Raw genomic sequence first — 24,687 nt, 5'->3', positions numbered from 1 at the left:
TACCAACGATTGATCCAGAGTTGGTGTATGTGGCAGGTACCTAACTTACTGTACTCTCTCTCAGGCCCCAACCAACACTTGTTATTTTTGATTCTAGCCATCCTACTGGGCATGAAATACATTTCCCTGTTGTTTTATTTTTGTATTTCTCTAATGGTCAATGACAATCTTTTCATGTCCTGAAATGATTATTTCTATGTCTTCTTTGGCAAAATGTCCATTTATATTCTCTGGTTTTTTTTTTTTTTTTTTTTTTTTTTTGGCCACACTCGTTTGATGCTCAGGGGTTACTCCTGGTTATGCGCTCAGAAATCGCCCCTGGCTTGGGGGGACCATATGGGACATTGAGGGATCAAACTACGGTTCTACGCTAGCACTTGCAAGGCAGGCGCCTTACCTCTAGCACCACCTTTCTGGCCCCCCTATATTCTGTTTTTGAAATATACCTGGTGTTTTAGGGCTAGTCCCTGATTCAGTGCTAGAGAGACTCTGCTGTGTTAGAAATCAATTCCAGGTTTCCACTTGCAAAGCAAGAGCCCCATCTAGTCCTTTGAACCATCTCCTGTGTCTATGATTCAGATTCTTCATCCATTAGTATTTTCTTTTGGAAGTAAAATAGTTTTGAGGGCAGATACTAAGTCTAAGAAGATGGAAAGAGAAGATAGAAACAAGAGAGAAAATAGGAGAGAGAGAAAAGGACAAAGAGCAATTGTAGGGTGGAGAGCTGTAGAGAGATCATGTACTGTATAAGCACACCCAGTATCGTGTGCAGTGATATTTATTTATATTTATTTATTTTTTTGGTTTTTGGGCCACACCTGGCGGTGCTCAGGGGTTACTCCTGGCTGTCTGCTCAGAAATAGCTCCTGGCAGGCACAGGGGACCATATGGGACACCAGGATTCGAACCAACCACCTTAGGTCCTGGATCGGCTGCTTGCAAGGCAATCATCGTTGTGCTATCTCTCCGGGCCCTTATTTATATTTATATTTTATTGTTATCTTTGGTGGTACAGTCTCATATATGAATTATACAGTATTAAATTTTATCCTGTATTTAAATGTCAATATCTTTATTTAATAATAAGCACATATTATTACATATTTTAGTGCTTAGTGCTTACGATTAATAAAATCTTAGGTACTAAAAGTATTTGATATATTGTGAAACATTATACAATTGTAAAGATGACTATAATCTTTATATATATTTTTATAATATAATCTATATAATCTTTTTTTGCTTATTTTGATTTTGCTTCAATTCCATAATTCACTTCCCAACTTCATTTTTTTTGGGGAGGGAGGTGTTAGTTTTTTGGGCCATACCTGCTGTTTGTTCAGGGCTTACTTCTGGTTCTTGCTCAGGAATCAGTTTTCATGAAGATTTTGGGAACCATATGGGGTGTCATGGATTGTACCCAGGTCAGACATACGCAAGTTAAGTGCCTTACCTGCAGTGCTATCTTTTTGGGCTTACCCACCCAACTGCATTTTATCTTCATTGCTGTGTCAAGCAGATAAAGTGTCACCTCATTTACAAAATGATATAAGGAAGTGCTGCCGACTTCTAAAGGCCCATGTACTCTAATGTTGGCTTTTTAGCAGATTCTCCCTTTAAGATTTGCACGTTGTCTAGTTCGATCTGCATGAAGCAGAATATAAGACAGTAATTCCTAGTTGTTCACATGATTTTTTCCTTATATACATTTTTTTATCTTCCAATAACTAATGACATCATATGCACACATACCAAAGAGTTCAAATATGGCATAAACATGCCTATGTGTGTGTGTTTAGTGATTACTCATTCAAGGTACTATACTTGGGGCCGGTGAGGTGGCGCTAGAGGTAAGGTGTCTGCCTTGCAAGCGCTAGTCTCATATGGTCCCCCAAGCCAGGGGCAATTTCTGAGCGCTTAGCCAGGAGTAACCCCTGAGCATCAAATGGGTGTGGCCCCCCAAAAAAGGTACTATACTCAGCACTGATATCTCACCATGAGAAATGTTATTTTAGAATTTAGATAAAATTAGGGGCCAGAGCAATAGCACAATGTGTAGGGCATTTGCCCTGCAAGCGGTTGACTGGGGTTTGATCTCTGGCATCCCATATGGCATCCCCTGAACCTGTTGGGAATAATTTCTGAGCTCAGAGCCAGAAGTAACCCCAGAGCACTGCTGGGTTGGCCTTATAATAAACAAACCAAAATATAGAAGGTACAATTTTTATTGACTTGCAAAACTGCAAGAGCAACAATTTGTACTGTTTTAAGGAGATTAATTTCCTCCATTAAGGCTCTTGCTATATTTGACTCCTTTACAATTTTATCCACAATCTGCTAAATTAAACCAATTAATAGGCATATTTTGTTAAATAATTTGCAAGAGCCAACACAGCTATTCTTTTTAATGAGATGTACTGAGTTATTTAACTTCATGCAGCATACCAAAATGGTTAGCACCACAAACACTTTGCTCTGTCACTTTACAGCTATGTGACTATATACTCATCTTTTCTGTGACTCAGTTCCCTCATCTGCAAAATGGGGTTACTAATAAGTAACTACTGCATAAATTTAATGTAAAGTTGGCAACCTAGCACACCTAGCATGTAACCTAGCTGGCCACCTAGCTTGTACTTGTACTAGTATTCAATAAAAGCTAGCAATAAGAGGATCAAAGTGCACTTAAGGATTTTTAAATTCATAAATCTGAACTATAATATTATTTACTTTCAACAAAATAATTTCCTATCAGACTAAACTGTTATTTATAAGAAGTATCATTGCTATACATGTTCTTTAAGCTAATATGGTGATTAGTAGCTTTATTACTAATAATTCAAATAGAGATTTCTACAAGGAATAATTGCTACTTACGGGTTTAGAATGTGGAGGATTCGGGCAACTATTCTTGGCTTTTAGATAAGGTCTATAAAAGACAAAATAAGATTAATTCTTAGTAAAGATGGATCAACAAGATTTGGAGAGTACAATGACTGAGTCTATTAAGCTTAGAAGTTTATTTTATTTATTTATTTATTTATTTATTTATTTTTTGGGTCACACCTGGTGGTACTCAGGGGTTACTCCTGGCTATCTGCTCAGAAATAGCTCCTGGCAGGCACGGGGGACCATATGGGACACCGGGATTCGAACCAACCACCTTTGGTCCTGGATCGGCTGCTTGCAAGGCAAACGCCTCTGTGCTATCTCTCCGGGCCCTTATTTTATTTTTTATTACTTTATTTAAACACCATGGTTACAAGGTTGTTCATAGTACAGTTGGTTTTCTCTCTCAGATATATGATTGAGTCTTAATCATACAAGGTACAACAGCCTTCGCCAGAGCACATTTCTTCACACCGATGTCCCCTGTTTCCCACCTGCCCTTCCTGCTGTCTGCCTCTGGGGCAGACATTTTTTCTCTCACTCACTCTCTTCTTTATTACCCCTTTTAGACACTGTGGTTTGCAATGCTATTACTGAGAGGAATCAAAGCTTAGAATTTTAAATGATTACAATTACCAAATAATAAAATAATTTAATTTATACCTGATAAAATACTTCCTTATAATCTTTTATAACAAAGTTCCATTATTCTATTCCTTGAAGACTACAACTACTCTTAACATTAAAAAATTTTTTTGGCCACACCTGGAAATACTCAGAGGTTACTCCTGGTTCTGCACTCAGGAATTACTCCGGGTGGTGCTCAAGGCACAGATGGGATTCAAGAATCAATCCAGATTGTTCGCATGAAGGCAAACCACTCTACTTTTATATTATTACTCTGGATCATTAAGTTTTAAAATGACCTCAGAAATATCCTATCCTATTATATATACACACACTTATGCACACATCCACAAAAGAAAATGTGTGTATGTGAGTGTGAGTGAGGTATGTGTGTGTGTGTGTGCGGAACATGTGCACCATATCATGTGGAACTGGGGACCAGACCTAGGGCTTCTGCATGCAAAGTAAATGCAAACACCATATCCATTGTACATCTTGCCAGCCCTTTAACTGCCTCTTGGAAAAAAAGCTCCCTCCAAATTGGAGTCATAGTATAGTGGGCAGGGCACTCGCCTTGCACATGGCTGTCTTGGGTTCAGTCACCTGGCACCTGGATGGTCCTGAGCACCATCAAAAGAGATCCCTGAGTAGAGTAAGTCCATCACGTGTGGTCCCAAGCAAAACAAAAATAAAAATCCCTCTCATTTTAAGTTTCTTTACAAAAACAGTTTTATGATAAGGGAAGGTGATCTAATAAAAAACACCCACACACAACATCAGTATACATGAAACCCAAATAATCAGACAGAAAATATAAAAAAGTATAGGAAAGAGGAGGAGAAATATAGGGTTCAATTTCTATGGATCATAAAGGACTCTTGTCACAGCTAGGCTATCAAACAACAACAGCAAGGAAGGGAAGAGAAGAAAAATTAATGAAGCATTTTAAAAGTTAAAAAATAGGGGCTGGAGTGGTGGCGCTAGAATTAAGTTGTCTGTCTTGCAAGCGCTATCCTAGGATGGACCTAGGTTCGATCCCCGGCATCCCATATGGTCCCCCAAGCCAGGAGCGATTTCTGAGCGCATAGCCAGGAGTAACCCCTGAGTGTCAACGGGTGTGCCCCCCGCCCCAAAATAATGAGACTATTAAGATGTTAATCATAATGTAAGCCCTGGAAGGAAAAGGACCCATTTTGAGTAGCTGATATATTACTGATGAAATCATAGTTGAAGAAGAAAGGAATTATGTCAAGAAAGTAAGAATAGGCCAAAAGGCATATGAAAAAAATTCTTTCCTTTACTGATCATTAGGAAGATGCAAAACAATGAGGCATCATCTCACACCACAGAGATTGGCACACAACACAATGAACAAGAACAACCAGAGCTGGTGTGGATGTGGGGAGAAAGGGACTCTCATTTACTGCTGATGGGAATGCTGTTTAGTCCAGCCTTTCTGGAAAACAATATGGATATTCCTCAAAAAACTAGAAATTAAGCTTCCATATGATCCTGTAGTATCACTTCTCAAAATATAACCTAGGAGACCAACAATGCAGAAAAGTACTCTGCATTTCTATATTCATTGTAGCACTATTCACAATAGCCAGACTCTAGAAGCAACCCAAGTGGTAGGAAGTTGCCACAAATAGCGGGGGAGTGTAGTTAGGGCAGAAAAATGACCACTATGACAATGATAGCTGGAAATGATCACTCTGGACAAGAATTGGGTGATAAAAGGAGACAAAATGATATATGCATGATATCCCTTCATTAGTAAAAGACAGAGTCTAAAAGAAAAAAAAAAGAGAGAAGGGGAAGGCAGGGGGAGGGTTGGAGTGAAACTGGGGACATTGGTGGCAGGAAATGTACACAGGTGAATGGTGTTTTACATTGTACAACTGAAACTCAATTATGAAAAACTTTGTAATTATGAAAGAAAACCAATTCTTTTATGATCTGTTGGGTAATACCTTATTTTACCTAAAACAAAGTTCATTCCTGGTTTCTTTGTATGTTTGTTTGCAACTTGGTTTCAATCAAAACAAAGATTATCTTAAATGTAAACCTGGAGGGAAAAGCTCACGTTAACTGCCCCATGTTGGGGTGGTCTCTATCCTCAATAAAAAAGGTAGCTCTGGCAGGCAGTAGGTGCTCCACACCAGGTAAAAGACTGCTAGCTGACAAGTGTTTCACCCTCAGCCTGGTTTGGATTATTTCATGCACAACCCTGATTCAGATATGGTGCATGGGATAATTTTTACAATGATCAACCTTGTAACCACAGTGTTTAAATAAAATAGTTAAAAAATAATTAAAAATATTTGCGTGTTGGATGTGTACTTTATAGTGTTCCATTTGCCCATATAGAAACTTGAAAAAGAATAAACTTTGTAAAGAAAAAAAGAACAAAAATCAACAACAACAACAACAAAAAACAACCTAAAAGGTGAAAAGCAAATTAAAAGCAAATTATGTAAAAAGAAATTAGTTTCCAAATAAAAAATTAGGGGCCGAAGCGGTGGTGCAGGGCGTAAGGCATATGCCTTGTGTGCTAGCCTAGGATTGACCATGATTTGATCCCCCAACATCCTGTGTGGTCCCCCAAGCCATGGGTGATTTCTGAGCACATAGCCAGGAGTAACCCCTGAGCATCAGCAGGTGTGGCCCAAAAACCAAAAACAAACAAACAAACAAACAAAACAAAACAAAAATTAGCAACCTAAGAGGAAGAAAACATGCTAATGTTTAACAAATGGGACATATAATAAGAGCATAAAGATAGCAAGATACTGACAAAAGGAAGAGACTGGCAAAGTGGTTATATTCTGCCCCAAGTGTGGAGAGGAATAGCCAACGAGCACTAAGAGATTGGAGGACGAGGATGTGCACTGCTGGAAGACCCAACCATACTCATTTCGTGCTTCACAAAGAAGATTCAGCAAACAAAACCAAAGTACAAAGAAACACTACAATCAGGGTCACACATATAGCCTTTTTGGCAAATTATGAAAATTGTTTCCTTAGAAAAATATGAAAAAAAAATCAAGCCCACAGATATAAACCTCTAGCATGATAGAAAATATTGTAACTTCTCCCCTTTCTTCCTTTGGAGAGTGAAAATAGACTTAACAGATATTGCCTAGCATCTACTATAAAGGCCCTTCTCCAATTACTATAGGCTCACAAGGCAATCGAGCAGTCTGAAACGGCTTGATAAGGCTGTTAGCTACCAGGGCAAGAAGCAAGGGAGAGAAACTCACTTGGTGTTGTGGCACTTCAGTTTTCCCTTGGCTGCTAAGTACTCCTGGAGTTTTCTTTGTCGTTCTTCTGCAAAACAGGCAAGGAACAAACAATGGAACTTTAGCTTGAGATTTACTATTCTCAATGGCAAAACTGTTCTGTAATTTACTTAAAAGAAGTAGCAACAATAATCACATTTTCTCTCCGATATTAAGCTCTTCATGCTCATATTTTCTTTAACCCTCACAATCATCCTTGGAGATATTTTATAGCTGAAATTTGAACAGGGCTAAGTGTTATACTCAAAGTCAGCTCAGAATGTGGAACTAAGTTTGTTTTGTCCAAGTTCTATCCCTGGCTTCTCACTTACAAATTATATTCTGCATAAAAAAATTGCTTTGTTTTGTTTTGTTTTGTTTTGGGGCAAGCACACACCTGCTGTACTTTCACTCTGCTATAGTTTAACATCCTAACTACTGTACTTTTACTCTGGCCCCTGCTAAGAATAAATTGTTACTGGTCCACATGAGGAAGTAAGTCAGGCCTATGATATTCATTCATTCATTCTTCCGTTCTTTCTCCCTCTCCCTCCCTCCCTCCCTCCCTCCCTCCCTCCCTCCCTCCCTCCCTCCCTCCCTCCCTCTCTCCCTCCCTCCCTCTCTCCCTCCCTCCCTCCCTCCCTCCCTTCCTACCTTTTCCTTCCCTTCCCTTCCCTTCCCTTCCCTTCCCTTCCCTTCCCTTCCCTTCCCTTCCCTTCCCTTCCCTTCCCTTCCCTCCCCTCCCCTCCCCTCCCCTCCCCTCCCTTCCCTTCCCTTCCCTTCCCTTCCCTTCCCTTCCCTTCTCTCTTTTGGGCCATACTCTGGGGTATTCAGGACTTACAGCTCTGCACTTAGGGATCACTGCTGGCAAGGTTTAGGGGTCAATATGGGGTGCTGGGCAATGAATCCCAGTTGCTGTGTGCAAAGCAACTATCTCTCCCGCTCCTTAACTAATTTTTTCTTCTTTTAATTTAAACACCGTGTTTACAAGGTTGTTCATAACTAGTTTATTTTCCACAGATAAAGTTGTTCATGATTGAATTAGTCACACAATGTACTACTTTCACCAGTGCGCATTTCCAGCCAACAATGTCAACAGTTTCCCTCCCATCCTTCGTGATACTCTCTTTCCTCCCACCCACACACCCTTGCCTACTTACTTCACTCTCTTTTTTGACACCGTGGTTTGCACTACTGTTAATGAAGGGGTGCCTTCATGTCACTTTATCCCCTTTCAGAATCCAGTTCCAACTATCACTTTCACAGCAGACCCTTCTCTATTCTAACTGCACTCTCAGCTTTTTGTGGCAAGCTTCCCATCATGGATTGGTCCTCCTAATCCTCATTTCTATTGTCTCTGTCCCTGCACTGTCATTTACCTTCCTTATATCCCACAGATGAATGAGATTGTTCTATGTTTATCCCTCTCCCTCTGACTCATTTCACTCAGCATAATAATTTTCATGTCCATCCATGTGTAAGTAAGTTTCATGACTTCATTTTTCCTTATGCAGCATATTATTCCACTGTGTAGATGTACCACAGTTTCTTTAGCTAATCATCTGTTGTCGGACACCTGGGCTGTTTCCAAATTCTAGCTATTGTAAATAGTGCTAAGATGAACATAGGAGTGCAGAGGGCATTTTTGTATTGTGTTTTTGTGTTTCTAGGGTATATCCCTACCACAAGTCCATGGCAAATATTATACTCAATGGGGAAAAATTAAAAGCCTTTCATCTAGATCTGGCACTAGAAAAAGTTGCCCCCTCTTGCCACTTCTATTCATGAAGTACTGGAAGTACTTGCCATAGCAATCGGGCAAAAATACAAACAAAAAAACACACACACACAAAAAAATGATATCAATGGCATCCAGATAGGAAAGGAAGAAGTCATGGCAGATGACATGATACTATATTTATAAAAATCCTACAGACTCTACCAAAAATCTTCTAGAAACAATAGATTTGTACAGTAGATTGGCAGGCTACAAAATTAACAAAAAAAATCCGTAACATTTTTATATACAAATAATGAAAGAGAAAAAAGAGACATTAAAAAAATTCCATTCACAACTGTGCTTCAGAAAATCAAGTACCTTGGAGTTAACTAAAGAGGTGAAAGATCTATACAAAGATAACTACAAAACACTATTCCAAGAAATCAAGGACACAAGGAAATGGAAATATATACCTGCTCATGGATTGGGAGGAATTACATCAATAAAATAGGATTACTTCCCAAAGCATTGTACAGATTTAATGCAACCTGTCTAAGGATATTCATGACATATTTCAAAGAAGTGGATCAAACACTCCTGAAATTCATTTGTAACAATAAACACCCAAAGTAGCTAAAGCAATCCTTGGGAAAAAGAAGATGAAAGGCATCACTTTTGCCAATTTTAAACTGTACTGTAAAGCAATAGTCATTAAAATGCATGGTATTGGGCTGGAGAGATAGCACAGTGGTAGGGCCTTTGCCTTGCACACAGCAGATCCAGAACGGATGGTGGTTTGAATCCCAGAATCCCATATGGTCCGAGTCTGCTAGGAGTGATTTCTGAGTGTAGAGCCAGAAGCAACCCCTGAACTCTGCCAGGTGTGACCCAAAAACAAAAACAAAACAAAACCAAAAATGCATGGTATTGCAACAAAGACAGACCTTCAGATCAATGAAATAGACCTGAGTTTTCTGAGACTAACTCCCATGTATATAATGAATTAATCTTTGATAAAGGGGCAAAGTGGAGGATAGAAGTGGTGCTGGGAAAACTGGTCAAGTACATGCACAAAAGTGAACTCAGACCTCTCTTAATAGCATGTGCAAAGACCAAATCAAAATGGATTAAAGGGGGCTGGAGCAATAGCACATGGGGTAGAGCATTTGTCTTGTATGCAGCCTAGCCAGGTTCCATCCCTTCCATCCTATATGATATCCCGAGCACTGCCAGGAATGATCTATGAGTGGAGAGCCAGGAGTAACCCCAGAGCACAGCTGAGTGTGACACAAAATTTAAAAAAAAAAACATGGATCAGGGTCCAGAGCGATTGCACAGCAGTATGGTGTTTGCCTTGCATGCTGCTGATCTGGGATAGACCCGGATTTGATCTCTGGCATCTCATATAGTCCTCTGAGCCTGTCAGGAGCAATTTCTGAGCGCAGAGCCAGGAGTAACCCCCAAGGGTCACCAGGTGTGGCCCCAAAACAAAACAAAAACAAAAAAGATCAAAGACCTTGATATCAGACCTGAAACCATAAGGTACATTGAGGAAAACATAGGGAAAACACCATGACATTGAGACTAAAGGCATTTTCAAGGAGGAAAAAAAAAACCTTTGTCCAAGCAAGTGAAAGCAGAGATAAACAAATGGGACTACATTACACTGAGAAGCTTCTGCATTTCAAAGGGAACAGTGACTAGGATACAAATGGAATGGAATGGCTACCCATGGAATGGGAAAATATTATTTACTCAATCTGATAAAAAGTTAATATCTAAGATTATATATAAAGTACTGGCAGAATTTACCAAGAAAAACATCTAAGCCTCATACAAAAACGGGGTGACGAAATAACATTTTCCTCAAAGAAGAAATACAAATGGCCAAAAGGCACACGAAAAAATACTACATATCACTAATCATTAAAGAGATGCAAATCAAAGCAAGGAAGAGGTATCATCTCACACCACATCTCACACACACCCCAGAGACTGGCACACATCACAAAGAACAAGAACAACCAGTGCTGGTGCGAATATGGGAAGAATGGGATTCTCATTCTCTGCTGGTGGGAATGCTGTCTAGTTCAGCCTTTTAGGAAAACAATATGGATATTCTTCAATAAAACCTGGAAACTGAGCTTCCTCAGGATCTTTAACCAAATCTTATGGGAACTGCCTGTATAAATACTAGTGTCCAACTAATGTACCAACCCCTGGGAGTCAGCACTACAGAAATGCATTATGAATGTGCCAGGGATGCAGAGACAGGGGATGCTGGTGACTGAGAGATGGCTGGATTCTGAGCTAGTGGTGAGCCAACCTTGCATTGGGGGAACTAAGGGGTGGGCCAGCCCTGTTCATCTTTAAGGACTGTTACGTGAAAGGTCTAGTATGGTGTCCAGAACTCGAAAACTCGAAGATGTTTGGTAGGTATTACGAGACTACAAAGCACGTGAGCACTTAGCAGCAGGAGGCACCTGAGCCGCAGGCCTTGGATGGAAAGGCAAGCAGGGTACATCCATCCAAGAGTCAGGGATCCTGTGATCCTGGGGCTCAGGGCCGACTTAACCTGTCAACACAAAGTTGACAAAGAGAAACAGGGTTCGATTGCTTAGGACCTCACTTCTGACAGCTGTCATGGATCGGGTTGCAGAGGACGCAACCGGGCTCGGCTAAGACACGACCAACTAACTGCACCTTTCCACAAAACTGTGGCGAGGAGTGGCATGAGAGATAGCACGGAGGCAGGGTGTCTGCCTTGCACGCAGAAGGACTAGCTCGGAATCCAGCCATTTCTCAGTTGCCAGCATCCCCTGTCTCTGCATCCCTGGCATTTTTTGGCGGGGAGTCACACCCGGCAGTACTCAGGGGTTACTCCTGGCTCCACGCTCAGAAATTGCTCCTGGCAGGTTCGGGGGACCATCTGGGATGCCGGGATTCGAACCACCGACCTTCTGCACGCAACGCAAACGCCTTACCTCCATGCTATCTCTCCGGCCCCATCCCTGGCAATATTTATGATGCATTTCTGTATTGCTGACTCCCAGGGGTTGGTTATACACTAGCATTGGACACTAGCATTCATCATACAGGCAGTTCCCATAAGATTTGGCGAAGGATCATAAAGAAGCTCAATTTCCAGCTCAATGTTATTGAAGAATACCTGTACTGTTTTCCAAAAAGGCTGGACTAGAAGACGGTTGGAAACCCGGCATCCCATATGGTGCTCAGAGCTTGCCAGGAGCCATTTCTGAGTGTAGAGCCAGGAGGTACCCCTGAGGGCTGTCGGGTGTGACCCAAAAACCAAAACTGTGGCGAGGCTCACGGAGACGTTCCCGAAGATATGGCCCCGCAGGACCAGGCCCTGCGCCTGCCGCCCAGATGAGGGGTCCGGGCTGCAAGGACGGGGAGGAAGCGCCTGCCAGGCGCGGGTGCAAGCAAGCAAGCAGGGCGCACAGCAGGGAGGAAAGCAGCCGGCGCAGTCTTTCGAGGCTCCTCGGTCCGTGCTCACAACGCCTGCAAGAGACAGGCCCCGGCTCCCCCGCCGCAAACTCACCCGCGGCGGCGGAGGGCTTCGGCTGCCCCATGGCTCCTCAACGACAGTTTTTGTTTGGTTTCGTTTTTTTTATTTTTTTCAAAGGCCGCGCCCGGAGCTTCAGAGACCAGCGCGCCGCGCGTCCGCCCGCTCTCATAGGCTCCTTCTGGTTTGAAACAGGGGAGGGCGGGACGAGTGAAGAAAACGCCTTCCTATTGGCTGCGGTGCTCAGGCTTTGGACCCTTTGATTGGATGATGTGACAGTGCCGGGAGGTCAAGGGAGGTGATTTCTGGTGGCCGCTGGGAAAGCCGGTAACGCCGTTCGTCTACTTCCGGCTTTTCGGATGCTCTTCTACACTAAGCTTATAGGGGCCGCATATGGTATTGGGGGTCACAGCAGACGGTCGGCCAGAACGGGGTTCGGAGGAAAAAAATAAAAAAAATAAAACCAAAATTAGATGAATTCGACGACGCTTTGCTTGTCCCCCCGCTTTTTAAAAAATTATTTTTTGTCACTGCTTTGTGAGCATGATGTCTCTGAATGCTTTTAGACCTGGAAGGTGACTCCTGTTTAATTTTAATTGTGGAACAATGGACAACGAAAACGGATCATTTCAACCACTTTACATGTATATTGTTTTTTTGCCTGTTAGTGGCATTAAATACCTTCTCTGCTGTGCACCCATCAACCCTGCCCTCCTTCCGAAGGATTTTTGTGCTCCCAGAGAGCAACTCTGTCCATCATATTTTCCTCACCTCTTTTTTTTTTTATTTGAACACCTTGATTACATACATGATTGTGTTTGGGTTTCAGTCATGTAAAGAACACCACCCATCACCAGTGCAACGTTCCCATCACCAATGTCCCAAATCTCCCTCCTCCCCACCCAACCCCCGCCTGTACTCTAAACAGTTTCTCCATTTCCCTCATACATTCTCAATATTAGGACAGTTCAAAATGTAGTTATTTCTCTAACTAAACTCATCACTCTTTGTGGTGAACTTCCTGAAGTGAGCTGGAACTTCCAGCTCTTTTCTCTTTTGTGTCTGACAATTATTATTGCAAGAATGACTTTCGTTTTTCTTAAAACCTATAGATGAGTGAGACCATTCTGCGTTTCTCTCTCTCTCTCTCTCTGACTTATTTCACTCAGCATAATAGATTCCGTGTACATCCATGTATAGGAAAATTTCATGACTTCATCTCTCCTGACAGCTGCATAATATTCCATTGTGTATATGTACCACAGTTTCTTTAGCCATTCGTCTATTGAAGGGCATCTGGGTTGTTTCCAGACTCTTGCTATGGTAAATAGTGCTGCAATGAATATAGGTGTAAGGAAGGGGTTTTAGTATTGTATTTTTGTGTTCCTACGGTATATTCCTAGGAGTGGTATAGCTGGATCGTATGGGAGCTCGATTTCCAGTTTTTGGAGGAATCTCTATATTGCTTTCCATAAAGGTTGAACTAGATGGCATTCCCAACAGCAGTGGATAAGAGTTCCTTTCTCTCCACATCCCCGCCAACACTGTTTATTCTCATTCTTTGTGATGTGTGCCATTCTCTGGGATGTGAGGTGGTATCTCATCATTGTTTTGATTTGCATCTCCCTGATGATTAGTGATGTGGAGCATTTTTTCATGTGTCTTTTGGCATTTGTATTTCTTCTTTGTCAAAGTGTCTGTTCATTTCTTTTTTTTTTTTTTTTTTTTGGTTTTTGGGTCTCACCCGGCAGTGCTCAGGAGTTACTCCTGGCTCCATGCTCAGAAGTCGCTCCTGGCGAGCACGGGGGACCATATGGGACGCCGGGATTCGAACCGATGACCTTTTGCATGAGAGGCAAACGCCTTACCTCCATGCTATCTCTCCGGCCCTGTCTGTTCATTTCTTCTCCCCATTTTATGATGGGATTAGATGTTTTTTTCTTGTAAAATTCTGTCAGTGTCTTGTATATTTTGGAGATTAGCCCCTTATCTGATGGGTATTGGGTGAATAGTTTCTCCCACTCAGTGGGTGGCTCTTGTATCCTGGGCAGTATTTCCTTTGAGGTGCAGAAGCTTCTCAGCTTAATATATTCCCATCTTTTAATCTCTGCTTTCACTTGCTTGGAGAGTGCAGTTTCCTCCTTGAAGATGCCTGTAGTTTCAATGTCCTGGAGTGTTTTGCCTATGTGTTGTTCTATATATCTTATGGTTTTGGGTCTGATATCGAGGTCTTTAATCCATTTGGATTTTACCTTCGTACATGATGTTAGCTGGGGGTCTAAGTTCAATTTTTTGCAAGTGGCTATCCAGTTGTGCCAACACCATTTGTTGAAGAGGCTTTCCCTGCTCCATTTAGGATTTCTTGCTCCTTTATAAAAAATTAGGTGATTGTATGTCTGGGGAACATTTTCTGAGTATTCAAGCCTATTCCACTGATCTGAGGGCCTGTCCTTATTCCAATACCATGCTGTTTTGATAACTATTGCTTTGTAGTACAGTTTAAAGTTGGGGAAAGTAATTCCTCCCATATTCTTTTTCCCAATGATTGCTTTAACTATTCGAGGGTGTTTATTGTTCCAAACGAATTTCAAAAGTGCCTGATCCACTTCTTTGAAGAATGTCATGGGTATCTTTAGAGGGATGGCATTAAATCTGTATAATGCCTTGGGGAGTATTGCCATTTTGATGATGTTAATCCTGCCAATCAATGAGCAGGGTATGTGTTTCCATTTCCGCGTGTCCTCTCTTATTTCTTGGAGCAGAGTTTTATAGTTTTTTTTTCCTTACATAATTATAAAAAGTAATTAGATTCAAAACAATTTTTTAATATTACCTTTTATAATTTATTTTTTTTAACACCACCCATCACCAGTGCAACATTCCCATCACCAATGTCCCAAGTCTCCCTCCTCCCCACCCGACCCCCGCCTGTACTCTAAACAGGTTCTCAATTTCCCTCATACATTCTCATTATTAGGACAGTTCAAAATGTAGTTATTTATCCAACTAAACTCATCACTCTTTGTGATGAGCTTCCTGAGGTGAGCTGGAACTTCCAGCTCTTTTCTCTTTTGTGTCTGAAAGTTATTATTGCAAGAATGTCTTTCATTTTTCTTAAAACCCATAAATGTGTGAGACCATTCTGCGTTTTTCTCTCTCTCTCTGACTTATTTCACTCAGCATAATAGATTCCGTGTACATCCATGTATAGGAAAATTTCATGACTTCATCTCTCCTGACAGCTGCATAATATTCCATTGTGTATATGTACCACAGTTTCTTTAGCCATTCGTCTGTTGAAGGGCATCTTGGTTGTTTCCAGAGTCTTGCTATGGTAAATAGTGCTGCAATGAATATAGGTGTAAGGAAGGGGTTTTTGTATTGTATTTTTGTGTTCCTAGGGTATATTCCTAGGAGTGGTATAGCTGGATCGTATGGGAGCTCGATTTCCAGTTTTTGGAGAAATCTCCATATCGCTTTCCATAAAGGTTGAACTAGACGGCATTCCCACCAGCAGTGGATAAGAGTTCCTTTCTCTCCACATCCCCGCCAACACTGTTTATTCTCATTCTTTGTGATGTGTGCCATTCTCTGTGGTGTGAGGTGGTATCTCATCGTTGTTTTGATTTGCATCTCCCTGATGATTAGTGATGTGGAGCACTTTTTCATGTGTCTTTTGGCCATCTGTATTTCTTCTTTGTCAAAGTGTCTGTTCATTTCTTCTCCCCATTTTTTGATGGGATTAGATGTTTTTTTCTTGTAAATTTCTGTCAGTGCCTTGTATATTTTGGAGATTAGCCCCTTATCTGATGGATATTGGGTGAATAGTTTCTCCCACTCAGTGGGTGGCTCTTGTATCTTGGGCACTATTTCCTTTGAGGTGCAGAAGCTTCTCAGCTTAATATATTCCCATCTGTTAATTTCTGCTTTCACTTGCTTGGAGAGTGCAGTTTCTTCCTTGAAGATGCCTTTAGCCTCAATGTCCTGGAGTGTTTTACCTAAGTATTGTTCTATATATCTTATGGTTTTGGGGCTGATATCGAGGTCTTTAATCCATTTGGATTTTACCTTCGTACATGATGTTAGCTGGGGGTCTAAGTTCAATTTTTTGCAAGTGGCTACCCAGTTTTGCCAACACCACTTGTTGAAGAGGCTTTCTTTGTTCCATTTAGAATTTTTTGCTCCTTTATCAAAAATTAGATGATTGTATGTCTGGGGAACATTCTCTGAGTATTCAAGCTTATTCCACTGATCTGAGGGCCTGTCTTTATTCCAATACCATGCTGTTTTATAGTTTTTATAGTTTTCTTTGTATAGGTCCTTCACATTTTTAGTCAAGTTGATTCCAAGATATTTGAGTTTGTGTGGCACTATAGTGAATGGGGCTGTTTTCTTAATGTCCATTTCTTCCTTAGTACTATTGGTGTATAGAAAGGCCATTGATTTTTGTGTGTTAATTTTGTAGCCTGCCACCTTGCTATATGAGTCTATTGTTTCTAGAAGCTTTTTGGTAGAGTCTTTAGGGTTTTCTAAGTAGAGTATCATGTCATCTGCAAACAGTGAGAGCTTGACTTCTTCCTTTCCTGTCTGGATTCCCTTGATATCTTTTTCTTGCCTAATCGCTATAGTAAGTACTTCCAGTGCTATGTTGAATAGGAGTGGTGAGAGAGGACAGCCTTGTCTTGTGCCAGAATTTAGAGGGAAGGCTTTTAGTTTTTCTCCATTGAGGATAATATTTGCCACTGGCTTGTGGTAGATGGCCTTAACTACATTGAGAAAGGTTCCTTCCATTCCCATCTTGCTGAGAGTTTTGATCAAGAATGGGTGTTGGACCTTATCAAATGCTTTCTCTGCATCTATTGATATGATCATGTCGTTTTTATTTTTCTTGTTGTTGATGTTGTGTATTATGTTGATAGATTTACGGATGTTAAACCATCCTTGCATTCCTGGGATGAAACCTACTTGATCATAGTGAATGATCTTCTTAATGAGGCATTGAATCCTATTTGCCAGAATTTTGTTGAGGATCTTTGCATCTGCATTCATCAGCGATATTGGTCTGTAATTTTCTTTTTTCATAGCATCTCTGTCTGGTTTAGGTATCTGGGTGATGTTGGCTTCATAAAAGCTATTTGGAAGTGTTTCCGTTTGTTCAATTTCATGAAAGAGTCTTGCCAGGATTGGTAGTAGTTCCTCTTGGAAAGTTTGAAAGAATTCATTAGTGAATCCATCTGGGCCTGGGCTTTTGTTTTTGGGCAGACATTTGATTACCATTTTAATTTCATCAATGGTGATGGGGGTGTTTCTTCCTTCAACCGTGGAAGATTATATGAGTCCAAGAATTTATCCATTTCTTCCAGGTTCTCATTTTTAGTAGCATAGAGTTTCTCAAATTAGTTTCTGATTACCCTTTGAATCTCTGTCATATCAGTAGTGATCTCTCCTTTTTCATTCCTAATACGAGTTATCAAGTTTCTCTCTCTTTCTCTTTCTTTGTTCGGTTTGCTAGTGGTCTATCAATCTTGTTTATTTTTTTCAAAGAACCAACTTCTGCTTTCGTTGATCTTTCGGATTGTTTTTTGGGTTTCCACTTCATTGATTTCTGCTCTCAGCTTTGTTATTTCCTTCTGTCTCCCTATTTTTTGGTCCTTTTGTTGAGCACTTTCTAATTCTATTAGCTGTGTCATTAAGCTACTCAAGTAAGCTCCTTCTTCCTTCCTGATGTGTGCTTGTAAAGCTATAAATTTTCCTCTCAGTACTGCTTTTGCTGTGTCCCATAAGTTCTGATAGTTTGTGTCTTTATTGTTATTTGTTTTCAGGAACCTTTTGATTTCCTCCTTGATTTCATCTCGGACCCACAGGTTATTCAGTATGAGGCTGTTTAACTTCCAGGTGTTAAAGTGTTTCTTCTGAGTCCCTTTGGAATTCACAAATAATTTCAGAGCCTTGTGGTCAGCGAAGGTAGTCTGCAAAATTTCTATCCTCTTGATATTATGGAGGTATGTTTTATGTGCCAGCATGTAGTCTATCCTGGAGAATGTCCCATGTACATTGGAGAAGAATGTGTATCCAGGTTTCTGGGGATGGAGTGTCCTATATATATCCACTAGGCCTCTTTCTTCCATTTCTCTCCTCAGGTCTAGTATATTGTTGGGTTTCAATCTGGTTGACCTATCCAGTGTTGACAAAGCCGTGTTGAGGTCCACCACAATTATTGTGTTGTTATTGATATTATTTTTCAGATTTGTCAACAGTTGTATTAAATATTTTGCTGGCCCCTCATTCGGTGCATATATGTTTAGGAGAGTTATTTCTTCCTGCTCTACATATCCCTTGATTAATATAAAATGTCCATCTTTGTCCCTTACAACCTTCCTGAGTATAAAGTTTGCATTATCTGATATTAGTATGGCCACTCCAGCTTTTTTTATGGGTGTTGTTTGCTTGGATAATTTTTCTCCAGTCTTTTATTTTGAGTCTATCTTTGTTCTGACTATTCAGGTGCGTTTCTTATAGGCAGCAGAAGGTTGGATTGAGTTTTTTGATCCATTTAGCCACTCTGTGTCTCTTAACTGGTGCATTTAGTCCATTGACGTTGAGAGAAAGACTTGTCCTGGGATTTAATGCCATCTTTATATCAAAATTTGGTGTGTCTTTTGGTTAGTCTTGTCTTAAATTAGGTCTTTCAGTTTTTCTCTTAAGACTGGTTTTGAGTCTGTAAAATTTCTGAGCTGTTTTTTTTCTGTGAAACCATGTATTCTTCCGTCAAACCGGAAAGTGAGTTTTGCTGGGTATAGTATTCTGGGTGAAGCATTCATTTCATTCAGACTTGTCACAATATCCCACCACTGCTTTCTGGCATTGAGTGTTTCTGGTGACAGGTCTGCTGTAAATCTCAAGGATGCTTGCTTGAATGTAATTTCCCCTTTTGATCTTGCTGTTTTCAGAATTCTGTCTCTATCTGTGGGATTTGTCATTGTGACTAGGATGTGTCTTGGGGTGGTTTTTCTGGGGTCTCTTTTGGTTGCTACTCTTCGAGCATGCAGGATTTGATCACATATTCTTTAGCTCTGGAAGTTTTTCTTTAATGATGTTCTTGACCGTTGATTCTTCCTGGAAGTTTTCTTCCTGGGTCTCTGGGACTCCAATGATTCTTAAGTTGTTTCTGTTGATCTTATCATAGACTTCTATTTTCGTCTGTTCCCATTCTTTGACTAATTTTTCCATTGTCTGTTCATTTGCTTTAAGTTTTTTTTCCCAATCTCTCCTGCTGTATGGAATTGTTATGTATCTCATCTTCCACAGCACCAAGTCTATTCTCAGCTTCTGATACCCTGTCCCAGAGGTTATCCATTTTGTCATTCACTTTGTTTACTGACTTTTTCAGGCCTGTTAGTTGACATGTTATTTCAGTTTGGAGTTTTGTGATTTCTGTCTTCATATTTTCTTGGTTCTTATTAGTGTTCTGTTCAACTCGATCCATGGTTTCTTTGAGTTCGTTGAGGATCTTCCATATTGCTATTCTACAGTCCTTATCTGAGAGGTTGATTAGTTGGTTGGTTGTTATCTGGTCATCAGAAATGTCATCTTCATTCTCTATGTCTGATGCTGGCCTGCGTTGTTTCCCCATTGTCACACTTGTATTGTGGGTTTTTCTACGTGTTGTGGTTGTTTTCATTGGCTATATGATGCAGGCAGCACACTCCTTTGGCTCTGCCCTTTCTGGATGGGCTGACTTGCCTCTAAGGGAGGAGAGTCCTCCATGGATGAAGCCTCACACAGGATCAAATCTTAGGCCCAAGCACGCAGCAGAGAAGACAGTCCGGGGAGAAATGCTTGCTTCTGTGACCCAGCACAGTTCTTAGTGTGATTTTTTCTTCTTGTGATGGTGTTCTTTTCTTAGAAAGAGTGCACGACCGCATAGCGAAGTGGAGCCAAAGTGCTCTGCTGGAGCCTCTTTTCGGCCCACTCCCAAGAGGCTCACGCAACAGGAAAATAGACAGATACACACAGGCAGCATTCACAGTTTTTCACAGTCGGGCCCCACTGGGCAGGCGTAGTTTTCACTCGCTCGCTGGGCAGCTTCAGAATGCAGTATTTTTGGGGTTTGCTTCCCAGGACTCTGAGGAGAGCTTCCAGAATTCAGGAAAGACAGAGAAGCACAGGACAGGGCTCTCTTCAGGTCCTTAGTTTCCTCAGAAGAAGCACAGCAGGGCGGAGACTCTGCAGGTAGAGCAATCAGCACTCTGCCTGGCAACCCCCACAGCTAGCCATTTCTTACTCACTCTTTTCCTCACCTCTTAATCACCTGGCTCCCACGTTCTCTGGGTCTTTCCACTCTATCAAGTAGTTCTATTTGATATTTTTTCTTTATCGTTCATATATCAGTGGTACCAGGCAGCATCTATCTGATTTGTTTTACTTCGCATAATGCCTTCATATTCCAGTCCTACTGTTGCAAACCCTGGAGCACATAGCACATGTCCCCCAATATTCAAGATAGTGCAATAACAAATCTGTTAAAAAACAAAACCCAGCAAAACCAAATCTTCCAGAAAACAAAACCAAACCCCCAAACCTACTCAACACTTCCAACCCAACGCTCTCTAATCACCACTCATCAGCAAAAAACAAACAAAAACAAAACAAAACAAAAACCCAAACGAGTGAAATTGTATTAATTAGGAGTAACTGTTATAATGAAACAGATTACATTTACATTATTTTCCCAATGAACTCACTTGGAGAAACTGAACAGAAAAATTGATATTTAATAGTTAAAATTAACTAGTAGGCAAAACTGGTAATTCTTTGGAATCTGGAATTAGCACAGACATAGCATATGCATCAAAAAATTCTGGAGATAAGTATCTAAGAAAGGTTCAGACACTAGAACTAAACACTGGTTAAGATATGATTTGGGGGCCAGAGAGGTGGCGCTAGAGGTAAGGTGTCTGCCTTACAAGCGCTAGCCAAGGAAGGACGGAGGTTCGATCCCCCGGTGTCCCATATGGTCCCCCCAAGCCAGGGGCAATTTCTGAGTGCTTAGCCAGGAGTAACCCCTGAGCATCAAACTGGTGTGGCCCAAAAAACACCCCCCAAAATACAAAAAAGATATGATTTGAAGTTTAGAGTCACTTGGCAAGCTAGACCACGGAATGAACTACCATTGTTACTGGTGGCAGATATAAAATAAATTTAGTGTTGTGTTGACCAAACTTCAATGATTTTGAATTAAAAAAAATAAAATGCCTTATTGTATTTTCTCAGAAACGAATGAAAAGATCACAGTTTTATACAATTTGGAGACAGAGTGGATGCTGAGTGACTAAAATTTCCAGGTGTGAAATTTTAGAAAGTTAGTCCATGGAGTAAATAGCACCTTGGCTTTGGCAACAGATGTAAAGGAATGATGCACTGGAGATGATGTAGGGAACACTCAGTCATCAGCCAGAATGGATAGATGGATCCAGCTGGAGGTGGCATCTTTAGTTTATGGTTTATCTTCCATTGATCTTCATAAGTAGTCACTTCAATCTAAAACTCCAATTCCTTGCTCAATGGAATATTTTAGCAGGAGACCTTGGGAAGCATCTATCTTCTCAATTTGCTCTTGAATATATTTGGAGACTATTTTCAAACCTCAGTTCTTCAGCTCTGTGGAGAACTTGGTCTGGAACGAATCTTTCTGGACACAGGCACCTGTCGGGGCCTTATGTCGAGGGAAAGAAGGTTGCTCTTTCTCTTCCCTCTAGCTGCAGTCACAGTACTAAGTCCTCACTTAGTCCTGACACAAAAAAGTAGTGCTCAGTGTAGTTATTTCTCTAACTGCACTCACCACTTTGTGTGAAGAACTTCATATTATGAGCCAGTCCTTCTGGACCTCATCTCTGGGAATTATTTCAATAATGTCTTTTCTTTTTTTTGAAACCCATAAATGAGTGAGATTATTCTGTGTCTCTTTCTCTCCCTCTGACTTATTTTACTCAGCATAATAGACTCCATGTACATCCATGTATAGGAAAATTTTATGACTTTATCTTTTTTTTTTTTTTTTTTTTGGTTTTTGGGCCACACCCGGTGACGCTCAGGGGTTACTCCTGGCTATGCGCTCAGAAGTCACTCCTGGCTTGGGGGACCATATGGGAAACCGGGGGATCGAACCACTGTCCATCCAAGACTAGCGCAGGCAAGGCAGGCACCTTACCTCTAGCGCCACCGCCCGGCCCCATGACTTTATCTTTCCTGAATGCTGCATAATATTCCATTGTGTATATTTACCACAGTTTCTTTAGCCATTCATTTGTTGAAGAGCATCTTGGTTGGACTAGAGTCTGGCGATTGTGTATGGCGCTGCAATGAATATAGGTGTGAGGAAGGCATTTTTGTATTGTGCTTTTGTGTTCCTAGGTACATTCTTAGGAGTGGTATCATATAGGGAGCTCAATTTCTAGTTTTTTTGAGGAATCTTTGTTTTCCATAAGGGCTGGAATACAGGTGGGAGGGGAGGAGGGAGATGGGGGCATCGGTGATGGGAATGTTGCACTGGTGAATGGGAGGGGGTATTCTTTTTATGGCTGAAACCCAACTACAATCATGCTTATAATCACGGTGTTTAAATAAAGATATGATTTACTTAAAAAAAGTCTCCTACTACAGTGTAATTTTTTTGATATGTTGTTGGATTCAGTTAGTTAAGATTTTGTTAAGGATTTTTTTAAACTCTATTTAATGTTTGATTGGTTGTTGGGCCACACCCAGTGGTGCTCAAGGGTTACTCCTAGCTCTGCACTCAGAGATTGCCCCTGACAGGCTGGGAGAGGATATGGGATGACAGGAATCGAACCAAGTCCCTCCTGGGTCGGCCACATGCAAGGCAAATGCCCTACCACTGTGCTATCTCTCCGGCCTCATTGTTAAGGATTTTGACATGGGTGTGTAGAAACAACAATTTTTGGTTCCATAGAAACATTATATCTAGTTATTCATGTGAACTTTTGCCATTTATCTTTTATTATGCAATTAAATCTGATTGTCAACAATTATGTCTGAATTACCTTCTTATTTCATAGATAACTAGTTTGATTGATAATATAACAGCTCATATTGTTAACAATAATATAGCACTATGGGGGCTGGAATGATGGTACAGAAAGTATGGCACTTTCCTTGCATATGACCAACCTGGGTTTGATCCCAGCATCACATATGGTCCCCTGAATGCTGCCAGGAGTGATCCCTGAGCACAGAGCAATGAGTAAGCCCTGAACATTGCTGGTGTGACCCAAACTTTCTTTTCTTCCCAAATAATAATGTAGCACTATGGTTTTATTATTCTTTTGTTTTTGAAACTGGAAGGAATATAATTTACATTTCAGAAAATTTATTTGTTATTTATTTATTTATTTATTTATTTTAGCTACAATTGTCTGTGCTCAAGGTTTACTATGGGTTCTGTGTTCAGGGATCATTCCTAGTGAGGAATGGGGAACCACATGGGATGCCAAAGATCGAACATGAGTCAGCTGCATCCAAGGCAAGAGCTCTACCACTGTACTATTGTTCCAACCCCAGGAAGAAAATTTAGATTACAGTTGTTTTAATGTTTGCCAAAGTTAAGTTTATCCTCTGTTAGCTAGTAAGAGCTGATAGCAGGTGACACTGAATGACCCAAGAATGCCAAAGAAAATTTAAAGGCAGAGGAGTGAAAGAATAACCAATTATTAATTCAAACACAATGATTTATCTCTATATATTTATTAACAAATTTACAGGACTGACAGGCACTCAGCAATAGAAAGTACCATAAATATAATTATCTTTAAAATATTTATAAATACATAAATAATAAATTAGAACAGAATTTCAATCTTTGCTTCTGGAGGCTCAACTTCAAGAAGCATCCTACTGAAATGATTTAATTAATTGAAATAAAATATTATTGAATGAGAAAGGATTTAGGTATCATTTTCTCTCCATTTAAGACAAAAGGATAGAGGTCCCAGAAACCCATAGCACTTGAATAAGGGTGCATCAGCGTCTTAAAAGTAGAACATAAGAAATTGTAATGAAATCTTGGGCTTATGGCTTTTCATTCTAATTGCCATTGTGGAATTTCTTTGTTTTCTGATGTCATAGTAAATTCATCTTTAATATTGATAGTGTCTTTTTGGTAGTCATACTCATTAATCTTGTTTCTCTCAATATTATTATTATTATTATTTTTTTTTTTTTTTTGGTTTTTTGGCCACACCCGTTTGATGCTCAGGGGTTATTCCTGGCTAAGCGCTCAGAAGTTGCCCCTGGCTTGGGGGGATCATATGGGACGCCGGGGGATGGAACCTTGGTCCTTCCTTGGCTAGTGCTTGCAAGGCAGACACCTAGCCTCTAGCGCCACCTCACTGGCCCCTCTCTTAATATTATTAATGAGAGATACTAATTTATACTTTGCAAAGTATAGGATACTCTTTAAATAACAAGCTTTGGTTGTGCTATACCTTACTCACTCTCTTTTTACAAAGAGTAAACATTCATTTAAAATTATTAAGGCTCAGCAAATGACCAAGAGTAAAGAATTTGACTGCATCATGTACATGGTACATACATAATGTGAACACTTCACATGTAAGTAGACTTCAGAG

General features: G+C 40.5%; 1 protein-coding gene across 1 annotated transcript in view; it reads right to left on the bottom strand.

The window, feature by feature from the left end:
* CKAP2L (cytoskeleton associated protein 2 like) overlaps positions 1 to 12,182 on the bottom strand; it is a 30,059-nt gene extending 17,877 nt beyond the window's left edge. The window contains exons 1-3 of the mRNA XM_049784459.1: positions 12,080 to 12,182; positions 6,780 to 6,846; positions 2,878 to 2,929 (exon numbers count right to left, since the gene is read on the bottom strand). Coding sequence (XP_049640416.1) covers positions 2,878 to 2,929; positions 6,780 to 6,846; positions 12,080 to 12,110 — 150 coding nt within the window. The 5' untranslated portion in view covers positions 12,111 to 12,182. The remainder of the gene's footprint in view (positions 1 to 2,877; positions 2,930 to 6,779; positions 6,847 to 12,079) is intronic.
* Positions 12,183 to 24,687: the final 12,505 nt, after the last annotated feature.

The sequence above is a fragment of the Suncus etruscus genome, chromosome 12 (genome assembly GCF_024139225.1).
Source record: "Suncus etruscus isolate mSunEtr1 chromosome 12, mSunEtr1.pri.cur, whole genome shotgun sequence".
NCBI lineage: Eukaryota > Metazoa > Chordata > Mammalia > Eulipotyphla > Soricidae > Suncus > Suncus etruscus.
Note: the sequence above shows the minus strand (reverse complement) of the source record. Positions and strands in the feature narration are given on the sequence as shown.